The 19,395-nt window shown below is 42.5% G+C and overlaps 1 protein-coding gene across 1 annotated transcript; it reads left to right on the top strand.

Moving 5' to 3' along the window:
* Positions 1 to 2,595: 2,595 nt before the first annotated feature.
* Positions 2,596 to 18,633, top strand: Abraxas1 (abraxas 1, BRCA1 A complex subunit). Its single transcript, XM_021211120.2, has 9 exons — positions 2,596 to 2,695; positions 4,762 to 4,852; positions 5,490 to 5,526; positions 8,612 to 8,678; positions 11,798 to 11,991; positions 14,251 to 14,370; positions 14,485 to 14,569; positions 17,626 to 17,737; positions 18,081 to 18,633. The coding sequence occupies exons 1-9, from the start codon at positions 2,609 to 2,611 to the stop codon at positions 18,509 to 18,511; spliced, it is 1,224 nt and encodes a 407-aa protein (XP_021066779.1). The 5' UTR covers positions 2,596 to 2,608; the 3' UTR covers positions 18,512 to 18,633.
* The last annotated feature ends 762 nt before the right edge of the window (positions 18,634 to 19,395 follow it).

Genomic DNA, 19,395 nt, shown 5'->3' with positions numbered 1-19,395 from the left:
ATAGCCCTGGCTGTCCTGGAACTCACTCTGTAGACCAGACTGGCCTCGAACTCAGAAATCTGCCTGCCTCTGCCTCCCGAGTGCTGGGATTAAAGGTGCGTGCCACCATGCCCGGCTTTTTTTTTTTTTTTTTAAGGCAAGGTCTCACTCTATAGTCTAGGCCATCCTGAAGCTCGAAGCAATCCTCCTGTCTCAGCTTCCCTGTTATGCTAGGATTACACTTATGGTTTCAGTGAGCCACCTGACACTACAGTGAGCTATTCAACGGGCTTCCAAACCCAAGTCAACCTCCAGAATTTGAGTATGATCATTTAAAAAGCCACCTATTAACAATAAAAATCTGGGGCTGGAGAGGTGGCTCAGCAGTTAAGAGAACTAACTGGCTGGGCGTGGTGGTGCACACCTTTAATCCCAGCCAATTTCCTGGAATGCTGGGGGCTGCGGTGCCAGTAAGACAAGCCAGCTGTTTTCACTTCCGTGAAGAAGGCTGGTTGCTCCAGCTGCACAGGAAGTGCTTGGTCACGTGTCGGCTAGAGGTCTGCAGGCGGGAAGTATGTCAGGATGTGCTTTCTGTTGATTGGATGAAGGCCGGAATACGTAGTCTTGTGGGGTTTGCCATTATAAGCCCCTGTGTAATGTAATTTGAAGCCCAGGTATGAAAATGGCCCTGACCATCATCCTGGACAGTATCTAATAAAGCCTGCTTTACATTTTGCTCAAAACTGTGGTACTGGTCTTATTCTCACCTGGTGGGATTAACATTTTCTCTTACTGCTTCATATACCATTGTAGTGTCACAACATGGTGATGTTGTTTTCAGACAGCAATAGGGTCTAGTGAGGGTCTCAGTGTTATCCCAGAACCCTGCTGGGCTGGTCTCAAAGATACGCCCACACGGTCTAGAAATCCGAATAGTTTCCAGTTGGCCGCACCGTTTGGATAGGTTCAGGAGGTGGTCTTGTTGAAGGAGTTAGGTCCCTGGGGGCAGGCTTTGAGAATTAAAAGACTTGTGCCAATTTTAGTTTGCTCTCTCTGCGTCTTGCTTGAAGTTCAGGATGTCCTCGGCCTACTGTTCCAGTCACCATGCCTGCCTGTGGCCTGCCATGCTCCCTGCTGTGTTGGTGATGGGCTCCTATCCCCCCCCCCCCGAAGTGTAAGCCCAAATAAACTGTCCCTTCTGTAAGGTTCCTTGGTCATGGTGGTTTATTACAGCAACAAAAAAGCAACTAATACTCAGCAGAAATGTCACCACACCCGGGGTCATTTGCTCCATCCTTAAAAGCTAATCTTCAGGGAAGGAGAGTTGGTGGAAGGAAATCGGGTTTATTCAGGAGTTAGTATTCTGAGATGAGGGAAAGTATCTCTCCCTGACACTTGCATATTAGGGAACTTGGGTACACAAACTCCTTCAAAAGGAGGGAAAGGAGGTGCAGAGGTCAAAGGGCAGGAAATGTATGTGCTGGGTCGGATCCCTGTTATCTAGGACTCTTGTCTTTATTCTCCTGTCACAATCAGCCTTGAACTCCGGTGGCTAGCTCATGTAACTCTTTAGATAAACATACTACTTTTCTGAAAATTAAATGCCATGGGCCTATCCATGTACTATGTATAATTATATATGTGATAGTACCACGGAATGTATATCTATAAATGCATTCTTGATGTTGGTGCAGCTGTCCTGTAAGAAGCTCGCACCTTTGCTTAGGTATGTTTATTCTCTCCCTGAGCATCTCTGTTAACCCCTATGCTGAAAATCTGTGTTTAAGATGCCTTTTAACAAGCTCTTGGTCTGTTCCATACTGTCATCCTGAAATTCCCTAGGGGGAAGAGAACTTTACAAGCTATTAGTGGCCACAGAGTGGAACTGTGCCTTCTTTCATGTTGCCACTGACAAACTAATCCTGGCTATTGCACAACAAAACCGAGACATGCAATACTAATGCAGTCCAGGAGCACGCCACTTTGCCAACTTTCAATTATTTAAAAACCATCGTTTTTTTTTTAATTGTGTATGTGCACAACTGTGAAAAAATACATGTTGATCCCTCACCTTCCTACTTACTTTAGTCATATCAAATGATTCAACACAGTATGTTCATGCTTATCATTAAACTTTCACAATGTTATAAACATATGTAGTCTTTAAACTAGACTCCGTTCATAACTTTATAATTGCAAGCAAACAAACCAAAGAATCAAATACACACAGACAGAATAACGCAACACGGCAGGAATACTCTAGAGAAGATGATCCCCACCCACCACTGGTTATTGGTCTTCCATTAGTTCCAATAGATGAAGGGCAGTGGAATACAGTTAGAAACCCCCAAAAGACATATCCGTGGTATTAAAATATTACTAAGCGATTCTTATTTTTACAACCATTAGTAGCCTTAAGCTATCCATAAACAGGGTTTTCCATGCATGCAGCAGGAGGTGTCTCAGCCAAGTTGATGAAAGAAGAACCCTCCTGGGCTAGAGGGCGCCCGCGCTCCCTCCAACACGCGCCTCGCGGTGCGCAGGCGCAAACCCCTAGGCCCCGCCCTATCTCCAGCCTCCCGTCATGCCCCGCGTTAGTGGCTGTGGCGGCAGCGAGTGAGGCGGCGGTATGGAGGGCGAGAGCACGTTGGGGGTGCTGTCTGGCTTCGTGCTCGGCGCGCTCACCTTCCATCATCTCAACACAGACTCAGACACGGTGAGCCGGGCGCGGCTGCCGACCCCGCCGTCCCCGCTCGCTCGCCCCGCGGCTCCGCGGAGCAGGGCGCCCTCCCGGGCTCTCATCCGGGCCCCTTTTCTCTGCTCGCGTTCGGGCGTGGAGGAAAAGTTCCCGGGGCCTCCGGCTCGGCGACGAAAGTCGGGCAGCTTCCCTGCCTCGCTGCCCTGCCGTGCGAAGGATCCCGGCGCCGGGTCCTACCCGCAGCGCGCGTGCGTCGCGAGACTCGGGAGGCCGGGTTCGGGCGAGCCAGACCCTGCACCCAGCCGCAGGGGGCTGGCCGGTTGTAGGGCTAGCCTGGCATGAGGCTGTCGGATCCGACCACTTCTGTGCTACTACTTTCCGTTACAAACGGATCCGATGTGTACATGCATTTTTAAGCCTTTGCCTCCTTTCGAAGCCAGTGAGTGACATTGAAAACAAATTGTAAGGCTTTTCTTTTTTAAGTAGGAGATTAAAAACTTACCGTAAAACTTTGAGGTCTGTCAGTAGCATCTTGTATTAAGTTCTTAGTACATAAAGAAACTAGAAACATCTAAAATGAGTTTGGGGTCTGCGCGAATACAGTGCAGAGAGTACCATACTGAACAGTGTGGTGTAACGGATGTGAAGTGTTGAGTCCTTCGCTTTAAGTGTCAGATCTGCGTTGCCTAAATTGCTTCTCAGCACAGTCCCAATGATAGGAGGGTACAATACTTTGATGTGGAGTACATCAAAATATCAAGGGGAAACAAATGACATCTTTGAATGTGCGAGGTGCTCACCGGGCATCACATAAGGAACTGATACATTAGCATGGTTCTAAGGGAGGATGATCTACAAATTGAAGCACTTCATACTAAAAACAAATAAATGTGTATCTGTGGGACTTATTTTAGAAGATGTTTAGCATGAACATAAGTAAACTGCCCAAAGTCTGTAGTTTATAGGATTAGCTCTTGTAAACTACATCTTGGTGTTTGACCCTAATTTCTCAGCTATTTAACTGTAGTTTGTTTGAAGATTCACTTATTTTTATTTTATGTGTTACCTACTGAACATCTGCAGATCACACATGGGCAGTGCCCAAGTAGGCCAGAAGAGGGCATAACACCTCCTGGAACTTAATGGGAGACACAGATGTGGGCTCTTGGAACTGAATCCTGTTCTTTTGCAAGAGCAGCCACTGCTCTTAATGACTGAATGGTCCCTCCAGCTCAACTAAAGTTTTTAGAGTTGTTTTCTGAATAATTGTACTTAGAATTGACTGGTACTTTTCCTAGTTTTTAACATTGGGAGTATCAAAATCAAGAATATTTGCAATTACAGATTTTTACACACTTGATTCTGTTAAAAGACTGGGGCATTCCTATATGGCTGGTTGGTTGGTTGATCGATTATTTTGATGAAATGGAGGCAGGGCATTATAAACTAATTTTAATGAATAGAAGAGTTCACTTGATCTTTAAAATGCACCTAAAGGAAAAACTTGAGTCACTAAAATGAACAAAACAACAAAAAAAACCCAAAAAGCTGCCTGTATTTTAAAAGAAAACAGGCACACAGTACACCCACTAGGAAGTAGATGCTCTAACTGAATTACACATCTTTTTTATATATATGTAATTTTTAAGACAGATTTACATCTGAAAACATTGATCACTTTAGCATTCCATAGCTAAGAAACCTCCACTGACACCCAGAAATACGTGTAAAATCCAGACTACGGCTGCACATTTGGAATATCTTGTGGGACTTTACCCTCTTGTTATAACTGCCCACAGGAGTCTTGTACTTCAAGACAAACTGCTCTGCTGGGCTCTTAAACAGACTTCAAAGTTTTATGCTTTTGACTCGGGGGGCTTCACTCTCTGCCTTCCCAAACTATTACCAAGCCCTTTAAAGTCAGTTCCACTCTGTCTCCCTCACAGCCCTTCCCAGTTACCCATGTGCTCACTACCTATAACACATTTGTATATTGTGAAATTCTGAGAAGATATGATTAGGAGATGGAATATTGACCCTAGCCAGTGTGTTTCATATATTGCTTCTTTTGTTTACTCTCATAGGAAGGCTTTCTCCTTGGTGAAATGAAAGGTGAAGCCAAGAATAGCATTACTGATTCACAGATGGACAATGTTAAAGTTGTTTATACAATTGGTGAGTCACTTAGTTCTGTGTGGTGTTGGTAGTTTACATGCTGAGTACAAGCAACATAAATGTTTCTTTCACTTTTATATTTTAGTTGTGTGGAATACACACATGTCTAGACTCGTGTTTGTGTGTGTTTGTGTGTGTGTGTGTTTAAACTGTTAAAATATATACCGTAATTTTTTTTTTTTTTGGTTTTTCGATACAGGGTTTCTCTGTGTAGCCCTGGCTGTCCTGGAACTCACTTTGTAGACCAGGCTGGCCTCAAACTCAGAAATCTGCCTGCCTCTGCCTCCGGAGTGCTGGGATTAAAGGCGTGCGCCACCACGCCCGGCTGTGGTACACGCTTGTAATCCTCACACTTAAAAAGTGGAGGCAGGAAGATCAGAAGTTGAGCTCTGCATGTTTGCCCTTGTCTGGGAGTGTAACACTTGCACTTCCAGGTAGGACTCCAGGTTGGACTTTTAGCCCTGCATGTCTGGGGAGTCACTTGATTTCTGAGTAAGAGTGATCTGTCTTAGGGGTGTCTGAAGAGGGGTGAGCACTGCACAGTGAAGTTCCTAGCGTGAGGTAAAACGATCCTCAGGGTGGTGGGCAATGTGCAAGCGATTAATACAATCATGACTAGAAATCCTTTTTCTCCTAGACATTCAGAAATATATTCCATGCTACCGGCTTTTTAGGTGAGTATTAGTAAAAACAAGTAAATTATCCATTATGAAAATTGTTTGTAAGGTAAATAATTACAAAAACTAACAGTGTCTTCGTAACCAGACATGGTAATTTGGTATCTTGGTTACATAGAAGATTCCCCCCCCCCCCCCAGTATCCAAGGTACACTAGTCCATGTCAACTGCATCTGTAATTCTTCATTAGTTGTGTTACCCTTAGCTGGTCTCCACTGCCTCTAAAAAACCAGTGTTCTCTGAGAATTGCTTATTCTTCTCACACATAATCCTCTCATTGCATATTATAAACTCATGACTGAGAAGTACTTTAATGTCACTAATAGTCACCAAGCAAACAGACACAACCATAGGATGGTGTCATTTTAAAGACTGTTTTATGATTACATCAGCCACACAAGAAAAATAATCACTGTCGCACACTCTCACACAGTGTATACATGTCTAAGACGGTGTGAGTTACAAAGGCATACATGGTAAAGAAGGATCTGTGGCAGAAGAAAGTATGACAAGACAGTCTGGTGTGTTCTTAAACTGATAAAGCAGAAGTCAGTTTTACAGCTCTTCTTACACACTGGACATACAGATCTATTCATTGAATGAGGCGTTCTTAGTGGAACCTCCTAAAAAAGACTTCTTGAAGGGCCTTCTGGACCTTATTTATTATATGTAAGTACACTGTAGCTATCTTCAGACACTCCAGAAGAGGGCATCAGATCTTGTTACGGATGGTTGCGAGCCACCATGTGGTTGCTGGGATTTGAACTCCGGACCTTCGGAAGAGCAGTCGGGTGCTCTTACCCACTGAGCCATCTCACCAGCCCTTGGTTTTGGTTTTTCAAGACAGGGTTTCTCTGTGTAGCCCTGGCTATCCTGGGACTTGCTTTTTAGACCAGGCTGGCCTCGAATTCACAGAGATCCACTTGCCTCTGTCCCCTGAATGCTGGGATTAAAGGCTGTGCCACCATGCCTGGCCTTTAAGTGTGGATTCTTTAGAGTGTATCCTTTTGGGGAGTGAGGAGACAGCAGTGCTCTGATTGTAGCCTAGGCTGTCCTACCCTCCAGATCCTCTGTCTCAGCCTTACAGGTGTTAGATTATAGGCATTTGTCACGACACCTGGATTACTATTTTTCCATATAAAACTCTGTAGAAGCTTGACATAAAACCAGTGTTCTCATGTGTTTATACTACTAGCCTATGCTTACACACCCCAAGGTTCTTACTACCTTAGACACCAGGCTGAGATGCTTAGAAATGGACCATGCTAGAGAAATTCAGCAATAAAATTTATTATTATTATTTATTTTGTCTCCTTTCTCTTCTTTTTCTCTGTTCCCTTCTCCTTCTCTGGGGATTGAACTTAGGAACTGGGCATTGGTTTCTGGAACTGTCACAATTTCAGTCTTTATCCAAGTCACAAATGCCATAGCAATTGTCTTTCAACAAACCAAGCTACCCCTTAGCCCATTAAAACATTAAAACTTTTTCTTTTTTCTCTGTATAGCCCTGGCTGTCCTGGAACTCNAACTCACTCTGTAGACCAGGCTGGCCTCGAACTCAGAAATCCACCTGCCTCTGCCTCCCAAGTGCTGGGATTAAAGGCGTGTGCCACCACTGCCCGGCCATTAAAACATTTTTTTTTTTAAACATTTTTTTTTAATTTTTTTTTTAATTTTAAAGATTTATTTATTTATTATATGTAAGTACACTGTAGCTGTCTTCAGACACTTCAGAAGAGGGTGTCAGATCTTGTTATGGATGGTTATGAGCCACCATGTAGTTGCTGGGATTTGAACTCCGGACCTTTGGAAGAGCAGTCAGGTGCTCTTACCCACTGAGCCATCTCCCCAACCCCTATTAAAACATTTTTAATGGAGTTATTTTTTCTTGTGGTTCCAAGATTGACCCACAGCCTTTACTTATGGTAGGTAAGCACTAAACTGCTGAGCTGTAATCCCAGGTGTGTGTGTTTGTTTGAAACATTGTGTGACTAAGTTATTGGCTGGCCTTAAACTCACACTTGTAGCCTAAGCAGGCCTTGAACTTGAGATCTTCTTCCCTTAACCTGTTTAGTAGATGGATGTATAGGCCTGTACCAAGCTCAGCTTAAACATGTTACCAAATAGGATATAGTTGGTCAGAACCATGTAAATAAATGTCTCCAGTATATACTTAAGGATTTCAAGGAAAAAGAAACCCTATAAAATCCTTTAGGGCTTTGTTTACTATTTCAGCATTATAAAAAGGAATATTACCTCCTCAATGCCAAAAGAGAAAGACTAGGCCTGAGGAGGCGGCTCCACTGTTAACTCCCTGCCGCACAGGAGTGAAGACCTGAGTTTGGCTCCAGGTTCAGTGAGACACATGCTCAAGCAATAAGGTGGTGACTAATGAAGGGAAGCAGCGTCACACTCTGGCTTTTCTGTGCCTGTACTCCTGATCACACGCGTGCACCCCCCCCCCACACACACACACCCACACACACGCGCGCGCACACACACAGAGAAGGAACTATTACTTGGAGTCTCTCACAGGAAGAGAAGACTACACTACAAGTAAATGGTTTAGAATTATTTTTTCTATATCCGAGACAGTCCAGTTACAAAAAACACTGGACTAAGTCAGATTTATCCTCCCCAATGTCCCCAGATTCCCTGAGCATACAGCTTTTGGGATTAGCAGTGGATCATTGTCCTCTTGTCACTGTTCTTTATTACTCAGTGTATATTCTAAGTTATCAGTTATCAGTTACCAGGAAAGGAACTGAGTTGTGAACTGCCTACATGAAGTCTGATTCTTGTATTAATGAATAGTTTATTGTTCTGATTTAGTTTAAAAATGTGATAGACAGCTCATACCTGGAAGTTTTTGTATTCTTTTTTGTTGTTGTTGCTTATGAACATAATGTTCCTACTATTTAAGTGTTAATTTTTAAATTTTCTCTATTATTATTGGAGTTCATATGATAAGTAGATATGAATTTTGGTTGGATAATATGGGTTAGGAGTTACTAAAATTAAAAGTGCTGATAAAATTATTCAAATTTCTATCTTGAAAACTCTTTAATTTTTACTTTTATAGCTTTTATAATTCTTTAGGTGAAGTAAACGAACATGCACTGAAGAAGAATCTTTCAAATGTCAAAAAGGTATTTTCTTTCCTCTGTTAGTATTATTTGCGCTATTTTGTGATCCTAAAAACCAGTACTTTTACAGAACTCTTAAGCAATATTAATGGAATTCATTAGAGCATGTAAGAAAAGGCTTATTAGCTGGGCGTGGTGGCACACACCTTTAATCTCAGCACTTGGGAGGCAGAGGCAGGCAGATTTCTGAGTTTGAGGCCAGCCTGGTCTACAGAGTGAGTTCCAGGACAGCCANGGCTANACAGAGAAACCCTGTCTCGAAAACCAAAAAAAAAAAAAGAAAGAAAGAAAGAAAGAAAGAAAGAAAGAAAGAAAGAAAGAAAGAAAGAAAGAAAAAGAAAAGGGCTTATCGTTCTCAGAAATTCAGATAGTGTTTCTCTGGAAGCAAAACCTACTCATTAAAAGTATCCATCCTGGAGCTAGAGACTGCTCAGTGGGTAAGGGCACTGGCTGCTCTTCTAGAAGACTTGGGTTTGGTTCCCAGTACCCACATGGCAGTAGTCCCAGGGGATACAATGCTTTCTCCCCTGGATACATGCATGCACATAGTACACAGATGTACAAGTAGGCAAAACATAGAAAATAAAATATAAAACATATCATCTCACTGTCCCTTTGACTACTGTGATAGCACACTGACTTTTCTGGCTTATGGCTTAACCACAGCCTTTTCCCATCTGATTTACTCTAGGAGTGAATCCATTTCTGTTATTTTCACATCACTGGATATTATTATTGTTCTTGCTGTTGTTATTTATTGTCTCAGACTGCTAAATTTAAGTAGCTGGGACTTCAGGTACATGTCACAGAGCCTGGCTTTGCAGTTTCCTATATAGCAATTACATTTAAACCTTCCATGTACTTGGTGTTAGATAAAAGTTATGGAACATTCAGAATCCCATTTCCAATCTTGAGGTACGCATTTTTGTCTTTAAAATTTTATGTGTCTGAGAATAGAAGAATATTTCAGGGAAAGTTTCAGTCACTTGGAATGGTAACACATCTGATTTTAGAATGGAAGTACACTTAATAATGTAAGTTCTTTCAGATAGTAGGTGTATACGCGTATACATGTCATCCCAGGTCTGAGGGAAGCCAAGACAGGAGGATTTATTCTGAGGCCTGCCTAGGCAACCCAGTGAGATCCTGACACCTGTAATTTAAAAGAAAAAAGAAAAAAGAAAAAGAAAAGGACTGTGGGCATGGCTCTGTGCTCTCTGCCTTGCCTTCATAAAGGCTCTGGGTGCACCTTTCTAGCACTAAAGCCCAAGGCCTGATACCTGAGCTCAGTCTGTGGAAACCATTGGGTAGAGGGAGAAAACAGCCCTGTTTGCTCTCCTCTGACCTCCCATGGGTAAAGCACTCAGATACCTGCATACATGCATAAATACACACATGCACATGTAAAAGTATCTTAAAAGATGGTTGAACTTAAAAAAAATTATTATTTGGAACCAACAAGATGGCTTAGTGGGAAAATGCTCTGGCTTTGAAGCCAGATGACCCGAGTTTAATCCCTTGACTAACAGGATGGATAGAGGGAGAGAAATGACTCTCACAAGGTGTCCTCTGACCGCCACACTTCATCTCCACATGCACAAGCACACGCATGCATGCACACACACATGTGCGCACACACACACACAAACACAAACACACACACTCTGTTGGACCCACGCCAGGGGAGTCAGGGTATCCCAAAAAACACAAGAGGCCTTCTTGTTGTAAAAGCATGAGGCAGTTTAATGACGGGGCCCCGGGCTGATGCATACCCCATGCAAGAAGTAGAGGCATCAACCCTGAGACTCAAAAGCTATGGGTTTTTATAGGGAGTTATAGGGAGAGGGTTGGGGGATTTTTGGGGAACTTGGCATAGCTTCACACAATTGGCTTGATTATAAGTCAGTAGAATAATACATGCAGGTTATAGCATCTACAATTCCAGGGAGGGTCAGTGAGACCCAGGCCACCAGATGGCCAATGAGTCAATAAAAAAAAAACAACCCAAAACAGTTCCTGTGTTTATGTCTATCCTTGGGGCCACCCATCCTCAGGAATGTCCAAACAAGGGGCTCTCCTGGACATGCCTGGACTTGTTATTGTAAAATCTTCAGCTAGGCCTTCAGGGCCTGTCAGGCCTCGGGCCTTCAAGTTCCTAATATTGCCCTATTTGTTTCATGTCATACTTTTGACTATAAGTTCTTTGCTTTTCTTGAATTCAATTCCTTTCAACACACACATGTGCACACAGCAAGTGTACTCTTAATTTGATTTTTTAGGAAGTATACTTATGAGAGCATTTTCCTTCAAAATGAATGTTTTGTTTTTGAGGTAACCTCACCATGTAGCCCACTTCATCTTTGAACTTGTTATCCTCTGAATTCCAAAAGCTGAGATTACAGGTATAAGAGCCATTTCTAATGTCTTGGCTTTAATGTACAAATAAATGTATGGTGGGTTTTTGTTGTTGTTGTTGTTGTTATTGTAATTACTATTCAGCAATGAGAATTATTTTTCAGTTTAAGAGTTTATTAATGTTAATCATAAATTTTTTGGACCAGGTCTTCATGAATGCTACATTGTACTTTATAAACTGAGCTACACCCCCAGCTCATACTGATTTAACAACCACCACCATATGTGCTGTCTTGCAATCCCTAATGATACCAATGCTATTATTTCACACACTAGGGAGCCACTCCCTGAAAACATTCATATGTAAGCACTTGACTAGTTAAATGTTAAACTCTTTAAATTGATTTTAAAATCACTTGAAAGGTTTTTGTATTAAGTATATTCATGATTTATTATAACCCAAGCTTTACCGAAACTTAGAAAAGCCATTTTAAAACAGGTAGTTTTTGCCAAGTTTAGTGGTGATGTCTTTAGTCCCAGCACTTGAGAAGCAGAGATAGGTGGATCTCTCTGAGTTTGAGACCAGTCTGGTCTACAGATTGAGTTGCAGATTGCCAAGGCTACACAGAGAGACCTTGGCAAATTTGTTTTGTTGTGTCCCCAGGCTACACTACAGTCTTGTTGCCTCAGCCCCTAGTGTCCTGGAGCTACTGGTTACACTGCAGCTACTGTCTCAAGACAATTAATTTTTCCTGTATTCTCTTCAGACTGTGGTGGGTTGGTATAAATTCCGTCGTCACTCGGATCAGATAATGACATTTAGAGAGCAGTTGCTCCACAGAAACTTACAGACACACCTTTCAAGCCCTGAGCTTGTTTTCCTGTTGTTAACACCAAGTATAACAACAGAAAGCTGCTCCACTCACTGCCTGGAACACGCCTTGTATAAACCTCAAAGGGGGTAAGTATTGGTTGGTCCTGGCTATTTTAAGTAGAATTTTTATAGTGCTTTGTAGCTCCAAGTGTCTTCATATAGTGTTGCACTGGGTATCATAATCATGGGAAAGTAAGTCTTAGTGTTAATAATAGATGAGAAAACAAAGGCTGGGCAAGGAAATGGGGCCGGGGGGGGGGGGGGATGATGACTAGAGTCTTGTGTCCTGGAACCTAAGTGTTATTGTGCTCATGTGAGTATGGACTGCTAAAGACAGATTCATCACAGATTGATGGCTTACTGCAGTAAGTCCAGGCAGATCCCTTGGGTATAATTATATTCTCCTTGAATATAAGAATTAAGTTAAAAGAGTACTACCAATTGATATTAATTTTATTGCTTATGGAGGATAAGATAAATCTCAACATAATACCTTAAAGTTGAAATATCACTTACCTCAAACTCATAGGACTAAACAGAACCAGACATTTCATTCAGATTTTGGAATATTTGCATATACCCACTGAAATATTTTGGGATTGGGACAGGCTCAAGTCTAAACAAAAGTTCGTATGTATCCTATAAATATAATCTGAAGTTAATTTTTTAACAATATTGCACTTTTCTGTTTTTGAGACAGTGTAGCCTAGGCTGGCCTTGAACTTGAGGTCTTATCACCTGAGTCTCTAGTGCTAGGATTACAGATAATGGATTATTATACAAAGCTTGGAACATATGTTGGTACTGAGCTGGCACATGAAGGTCAGATGGGAAATGTTCCTTTGTTTTTGCTGTGTTTCCTCCAGGCCTCACCATGTAAACTGAACTGGATAAGGAACTGAGATTGGCCTGTTTGGCTTTGAACTCACAATCTTCCTGTGTTGGCCTTTCAAGAATTTTTTTTGTGTAATAGTTTTCACATTTTAAGCTGTGTGTGGTGGTACACACTTACAATCCCAGGAAGTGGAAGCAGGAGGATTTCGAGTTTGAGGTCAGTTTAGGTTACATAATAAGACCCTATCTCAGATTTCAAGGATTTGGACCAGGGATGCTGAACTTGTTCTGCCTTTTGGTGTACTGAGGGCACAGTGCAGGGTTCACACTGGCAGGCAGGAGTCCCTCTACTGAGCTTCATCTCCAGCAATGTTTCTTTTCCTTTTTTACCCTTCCTTTAAGGGTTTCAGTAAGTATAGTGGTTCATTCCTGCCATCCTTGTGCGTGAGCTGTGCAGGCAGGATTGTGAGTCCAAGGTTTATGCTCAGCTGTACAGAGCTTGAAATTAGGTTGGACTCAAAAAAGGACCAGTGATAAAAAGCTTTGTCCCACAAGCCTAAAGACCTGAGGTCCATCCCTAGAACCTTTGTTGGAAGAAAAGATCCAACTTGTAACACTGTCCTCTGACACTAAAACATTGTAAACAGACACACAGGATAATAAAGGGGCTGCAAAGCTGGTCTCACCTGTGTTGCTTGTCATGGCCTTTCAGCTAAGTTCTCCTCAGCCTCTGGGGTAGCCTTAATTCCTTGATTTCTATGTATATGACAGGAGAAATAGCCTTAAACTATCCTCACACAACTCTTCTATGCTATGGACATCTTGACTTTGTTTTCTGAGACAGGGTTTCTCTGTGCAGCTCTGACTGTACTGGAATTTTCTCTGTAGAACAAGTTAGCTTCAAACTTTGCCTGCCTCTGCCTCCTGGTGACAACCTTTTTTTTTTTTTTTTTTTTTGTTTTTTTTTTTTTTTTTTTTAAAGATTTATTTATTTACTATATGTAAGTACACTGTAGCTATCTTCAGACACTCCAGAAGAGAGCGTCAGATCTTGTTACAGATGGTTGTGAGCCACCATGTGGTTGCTGGGATTTGAACTCCGGACCTTTGGAAGAGCAGTTGGGTGCTGTTACCCACTGAGCCATCTCACCAGCCCCTGGGTGACATCTTTTAAAAGATAGTTGCTTCAAGGCTAGAGATGTGTCAGCAGTTACGAGCATCGGCTGCTCTTCAGAGGACCCCAGTTCAATTCCCAGCAACCATCTGATAGCTCACAACCATGTGACACTCCTTTTAGCCTTTGAGGGTACTGGTGGTGCACAGACATACATACATGCAGGCAAAACATATACATAAAGCAATAAAAATTAAAAACCGAAGAGCTGACTGCTTTATCTTGCTAAATAATGAGGTGGGGAAGTATTTTAATGCTGTTAGAAAATTGGCCTGCTCTGATGGCAGATGTTGTCCTTTTATTTTAAACTCTATTTTAAATGTCCCCTCCCCCCACAGGCTTTTTCATAGGGTACCATTGGTGGTTACCAATCTGGGAATGTCTGATCAACTGTGTTATAAAACAGAATCTGCTTCCTGTACATCCACTGTCTTTAGTAGAGCTGTGAGGACACACAGGTAAGACTGACTCACAGATGATAAAGGTTAATCAAGTTCTTACATAACTGGAGTATTTCCACCTCCGTGTTTCCTTTTAGACTTGCCTGCTTAAAGAAAATCATTTTCTTACAGTTCTCAGTTCTTTAATGAAGATGGGTCATTAAAGGAAGTCCATAAGATAAATGAAATGTATGCTGCTATACAAGAAGAGTTAAAGGTGAGGTAACATGACGCACATAGGGACCCCTTCAGAGCTCACATCAGTAGATTGCTGTGAGCTGCTTCATAGGAACATTGACATTTGTAGGCTGGAGAAATGGCTCAGCAGTGAAGAGCACTGGTTCCTCTTCCAGAGGACCTGGATTTAATTCCCAGCCACCACATGGCAGCTCACAACTATCTGTACTTCCAGTTCCAGGGGATCTGATGCCCTCATACAGAAAGAAGGTGAAGCAACAATGCACACAAAATAGATAAATCAAATAAAAAAGAAAAGCTCACATTTGAGGGTACGTATTGTACTCCTTTGACTGCCATAAAAGAGACCACAACCTCTGGGAAAAGGCTCTACAAGTTTAATCTTGTTCTCAGTATCCATGGCTACATTTTCTCTTTCTTCTTTTTTTTTGAAAAACGGTCTTACTGGAGCCCTGGTTGGCTTGGAACTTGCTGTGTAGGCTGGGCTGACCTTGGAACATAGAGATTCTCCTGCCCTGTCCCCCAAATGCTGGGATTAAAGTCATTTGCCACCAGGCCCAGCCTCTGGGTTTTTCTAAGATGAAGGGGGAAGCAGATGTTTAGAAGCACAGCCATCACTACAGCATTATAGTCTGTCACTGTAGAGAGCACGGGTCCTAACTGCAAGACAGCTATTGGGCCAGTGTAAAATAAGGGGATGGGCCGGGCCTGGTGGCACACGCCTTTAAGCTCAGCACTCGGGAGGCAGAGGCGGGTGGATTTCTGAGTTCGAGGCCAGCCTGGTCTACAAAGTGAGTTCCAGGACAGCCAGGGCTACACAGAGAAACCCTGTCTCGGGAAAAAAATAATAATAAGGGGATGGGATTGAGGGCTGTAGGAACTTGACCTGAGAGATGGAGAGTTTACCTGAGCATAACCTTGACTCTCATCTAAGCACGGGGATTACAGAAACGCACCACTTTGCCTGACTGAGACCCTTTTTTTCTGCCTTCCTTCCTTTCTAAAGATTTATTTATTTTATCTATGTGAGTACACTGTAGCTATCCTCGGACACACCGGAAGAGGGCATTGGATCCCATTACAGATGGTTGTGAGCCACCATGTGGTTGCTGGGATTTGAACTCAGGACCTCTGGAAGAGCAGTCAGTGTTCTTCTTAACTGCTGAGCCATCTCTCCAGCTCTTTTCTCTCTCTCTCTCTCTCTCTCTCTCTCTCTCTCTCTCCCTCTCTCTCTCTCTCTCTCTCTCCCCCCCCCTCCCTCCCTCCCTCCCTCCCTCCCTTCATTTATGATTTGTGTATGAGTGCTCTGTCTACATGTACACCTGGGTGCCAGAAGAGGACATTAGAGCTCTTTTATAAATAGTCATAAGCCACCATGTGGTTGCAGGGAATTGAACTCCAGACCACTTGAAGAGCAGCCAGTGCTCTTGACCACTGAGCCATCTCACCAGCCCCTGAGATGCTTTCTTAAGGGAAGGAAAAAAGTTAAATCCTTAATTGAACAGAGTACCCCAGAGTTGTTCCACAGGCATGTCCTAATGTCCTCCTTGTGCTCAGTCACTGCTAGGAGCAGCCCCTGGGGAGCTGCAGCGTGCGTGCATGCATGCATGGGGCTGGGGACGTAGCTCAGTTGACGCAGTACCTGCTTAGTATTCACAGGGCTCGGATCCCAAGTGCAGCATAGTGGTGGTGTATGCCTGGGTTTGCAGCACTGGGGAGGTGAAGGCAGGAAGATCAGAAGTTCAAGGTCATCCTTGGCTGCATAGTAAGTTGGAGGCCAGCCTGGGATACACAAGGTTTTCTCTAGTAAGTTGAAAAATGCTGAATCCAAACTGGGAACATCAATATCTCAATTAGATATCTAAAAAGTCTATTTTTGTCGCAACGATACTTTTTAGCAAGAAAAAAAATGGCTAATACATTTCTGTGTCCTACTAACATTACATACTTTTTTTTTTAAAGATTTATTTTGATGTGCATGTGTTTTTGCCCTCCTGTCTTTGTGTACAATGTGTGTGCAGTGCCATCTGAGGCCAGAAGAGGCACTTGTTCCCATGGATCTAGAAGCACAGTTGTGAGCTGCTGTGTGAGTGCTGGAAACCTAACTCAGGTCCTATTCACTGCTTTGCTATCTCTAGCCCCACAGAGCGTTTTACTTCATTAGTAAATTATACAGAAAATAACCCTAAGAATGCCCGAGAGAGGGGCTGCTCAGAGCACTTGAATTCTTTCCATTTCCTGAGCGATCGTCTTACGCCTCTGATGCCTCCAGGGGACATGGACACCGAGTCTATGTCTTGATTATCTGAATAGTTCTGGACAAATACCTAGAAACTATCCACTGCAACTGGTATACTTAACTTCTGACCTCTAATTAAAATTAATGATGTTTGGTTTAGACGTCATTATCCTGTATAACCTTTATGAGGTCTATTTCCAAAATGGAATTACTCATTCTTTTAAAACCGAGACCCACGGTGTCAGTTTACTTTTCAGATGGAGCTTTCCCTATAGGGATATAGTCTTCCATGATTTCTTAAAACACACTCACCTTTGTCTTACTCTAGGTTTTTGGTTTTGTTTCGTTTCTTGGTGTTATAAGCCTCTCCTGTAGCCCAGGTTGGCCTTGATCTCCTCTATAGATAAGATAACCATGAACTGTTAATCCCCCCTCTACATCCTAAATCTCAGTTTTGTTTGGGGGTACATGTTGGGACTTGAACCTAGGCCGCCCACATGCTATTGATAGTGCTGTATCACTGAGCTCTATCCTCAGCCCAATGTATGTATTTATTTCAAAATGAATTTTATCTTATTTCTATAATCAACAAAATATCTGGTACGTTAAGTCCAAAAATAAATGGAAAGTTAACACATCCAAAAAGCATGTCATTGCCTACAAAGCAACATAAACTTGTTATTAAGGTTCTCCAAAGATAAATCCAAATAAAAATAAGGTTTAAAGATTAATGTTATTTTGCATTCTGTATCACTGAGAATTTTATATTGTGGGCCCAGATTCCTATTAGTACAAAACTTGAAACTTTTTTATCTGTGCCCTTATTGTTTTTGTAGAGTATATGCCAAAAAGTTGAACAAAGTGAACGAGAAGTAGAGAAACTATTGATGGATGTAAACCAATTAAAAGAAGTTAGAAAAAGACAGCAAGCACAGGCTACAGGAGGAGGTAAGCAGCAGGTGACCGTACAGACGGTCCTCACTCTGCTCGGGCTCAGGGGACGAGCCAGCTGCCCGAGCTGCTGTGCTGGGATTATGAATGGTGGCTACACTGTGCTCTTCAGTCTTCCCAGATAGGGTGCTGTAGTGGCTGCACTGTGTTTGATAAAAAACAAAAACAAAAAAATGAAAGACTGACTTTCTCATACAATAGTATGGCACATAATAAGAGATTTGGTGTTCTGTCATTCTTATTCTAATAATCTGTTGGAATTGTGTTTACTTGACTGACACAGCTAATTATAAAAGACTGTGAAGCAAAGACATATTAAGATCTTTCTTATTTTCTCTAGGAGAGAAGAATGTCCAAAAAAATCCGCAGGAGAACATCCTTCTTTGTCAAGCTTTACGAACATTTTTTCCAGAGTCTGAAGTTCTTCATTCTTGCGTTATTTCTTTGAAAAATAGACATATTTCTCCCAGTGGGTGTAACGTTAACCACCATGTTGATGTAGTGGATCAGCTGACCTTAATGGTAGAGTATGTGTACAGCCCTGAAGCTAGTCCAGTGCCCACAGCCCAGCTGCGTAAACGGAAGGCTCTAGACACACACGACCAGGGGCCTGTGAAGAGACCACGGCTGCTGGAGACAGAAAGCAGACCTTCTGTGGCAGCATCCCGCAGCAGGCACCAAGACAAGGCTTCCTCAAGCAACCTAGACATGGACCCAGAGATGGGGAGCCCGGAAGATGACGCTGACTATCCTCGCTCTCCCACATTTTAAATCTTTAGACAACGGTTTATAATAGACTGGGGTTTCAGGCACTTGTTTTATTTTTTACTCTTTGCCTCCTGGATTAATACACAGAAAAGTTTATGTTTTTACTCTATTCAGCTGTTTGTAATACATGGATTTTTTTTACTGTTAGACTGCTTATAATATATATGTAAGTTAATATTTTATACAGTATCTTAAAAATTCTTATATCTCATTTTGTAAATGTGTACATATGTAGATGCATAGCTATAATTACATATATAAACTTGTGGTGTGGGGATTGTGAATGGTAGGCAACTTCTCTACCACTGAGCTCCAGTCTAAATGTGTTTGTGAGTGTGTGTTTTTGTTTGGCTTGGGGTTGTTTGTTTGTTTGTTTGTGGGTTGGGGGGTGCATTGGGATAGGGTTTCTCTGTGTAGCTCTGGGTGTTCTAAATCTCACAAATATCCACCTGCCTCTACCTCCCATGCTGAAATTAAAGGTGTGTGCCAGCTGAGATGATTTTATTTCAAAGCCACAAACCTTTCAGCTCTCCCCACCCCCAAATTGTTGAGGGAAAGACTTAAATAGATACATTCTTTTCAACTAGAACATTCTTCAAGTTGGTAAAAGAGAAACTAGCCGTATTCACAACATGGAAAGCAGCACAGACATTCATAAGCCTGGGCCTCAGACTTGGTGCAGCTGGCACAGGCATCTCCTGTCAGACTGGCGGCCTGAGTCGGATTATTGAGACGCCACAAGCTCTTCTGACTTCATATATTGACCATGGCATGTACATGAAACCCATACAAATAAATGTAGTAAAAATTTTAAAGTTTGTAAAATCTCCCGCCCCCCCCCCCCCCAGACAGGGTTTCTCTGTGTAGCCCTGGCTGTCCTGGAACTC

This window comes from Mus pahari, chromosome 13 (assembly GCF_900095145.1).
Source record: "Mus pahari chromosome 13, PAHARI_EIJ_v1.1, whole genome shotgun sequence".
Taxonomy (NCBI): domain Eukaryota; kingdom Metazoa; phylum Chordata; class Mammalia; order Rodentia; family Muridae; genus Mus; species Mus pahari.
Note: the sequence above shows the minus strand (reverse complement) of the source record. Positions and strands in the feature narration are given on the sequence as shown.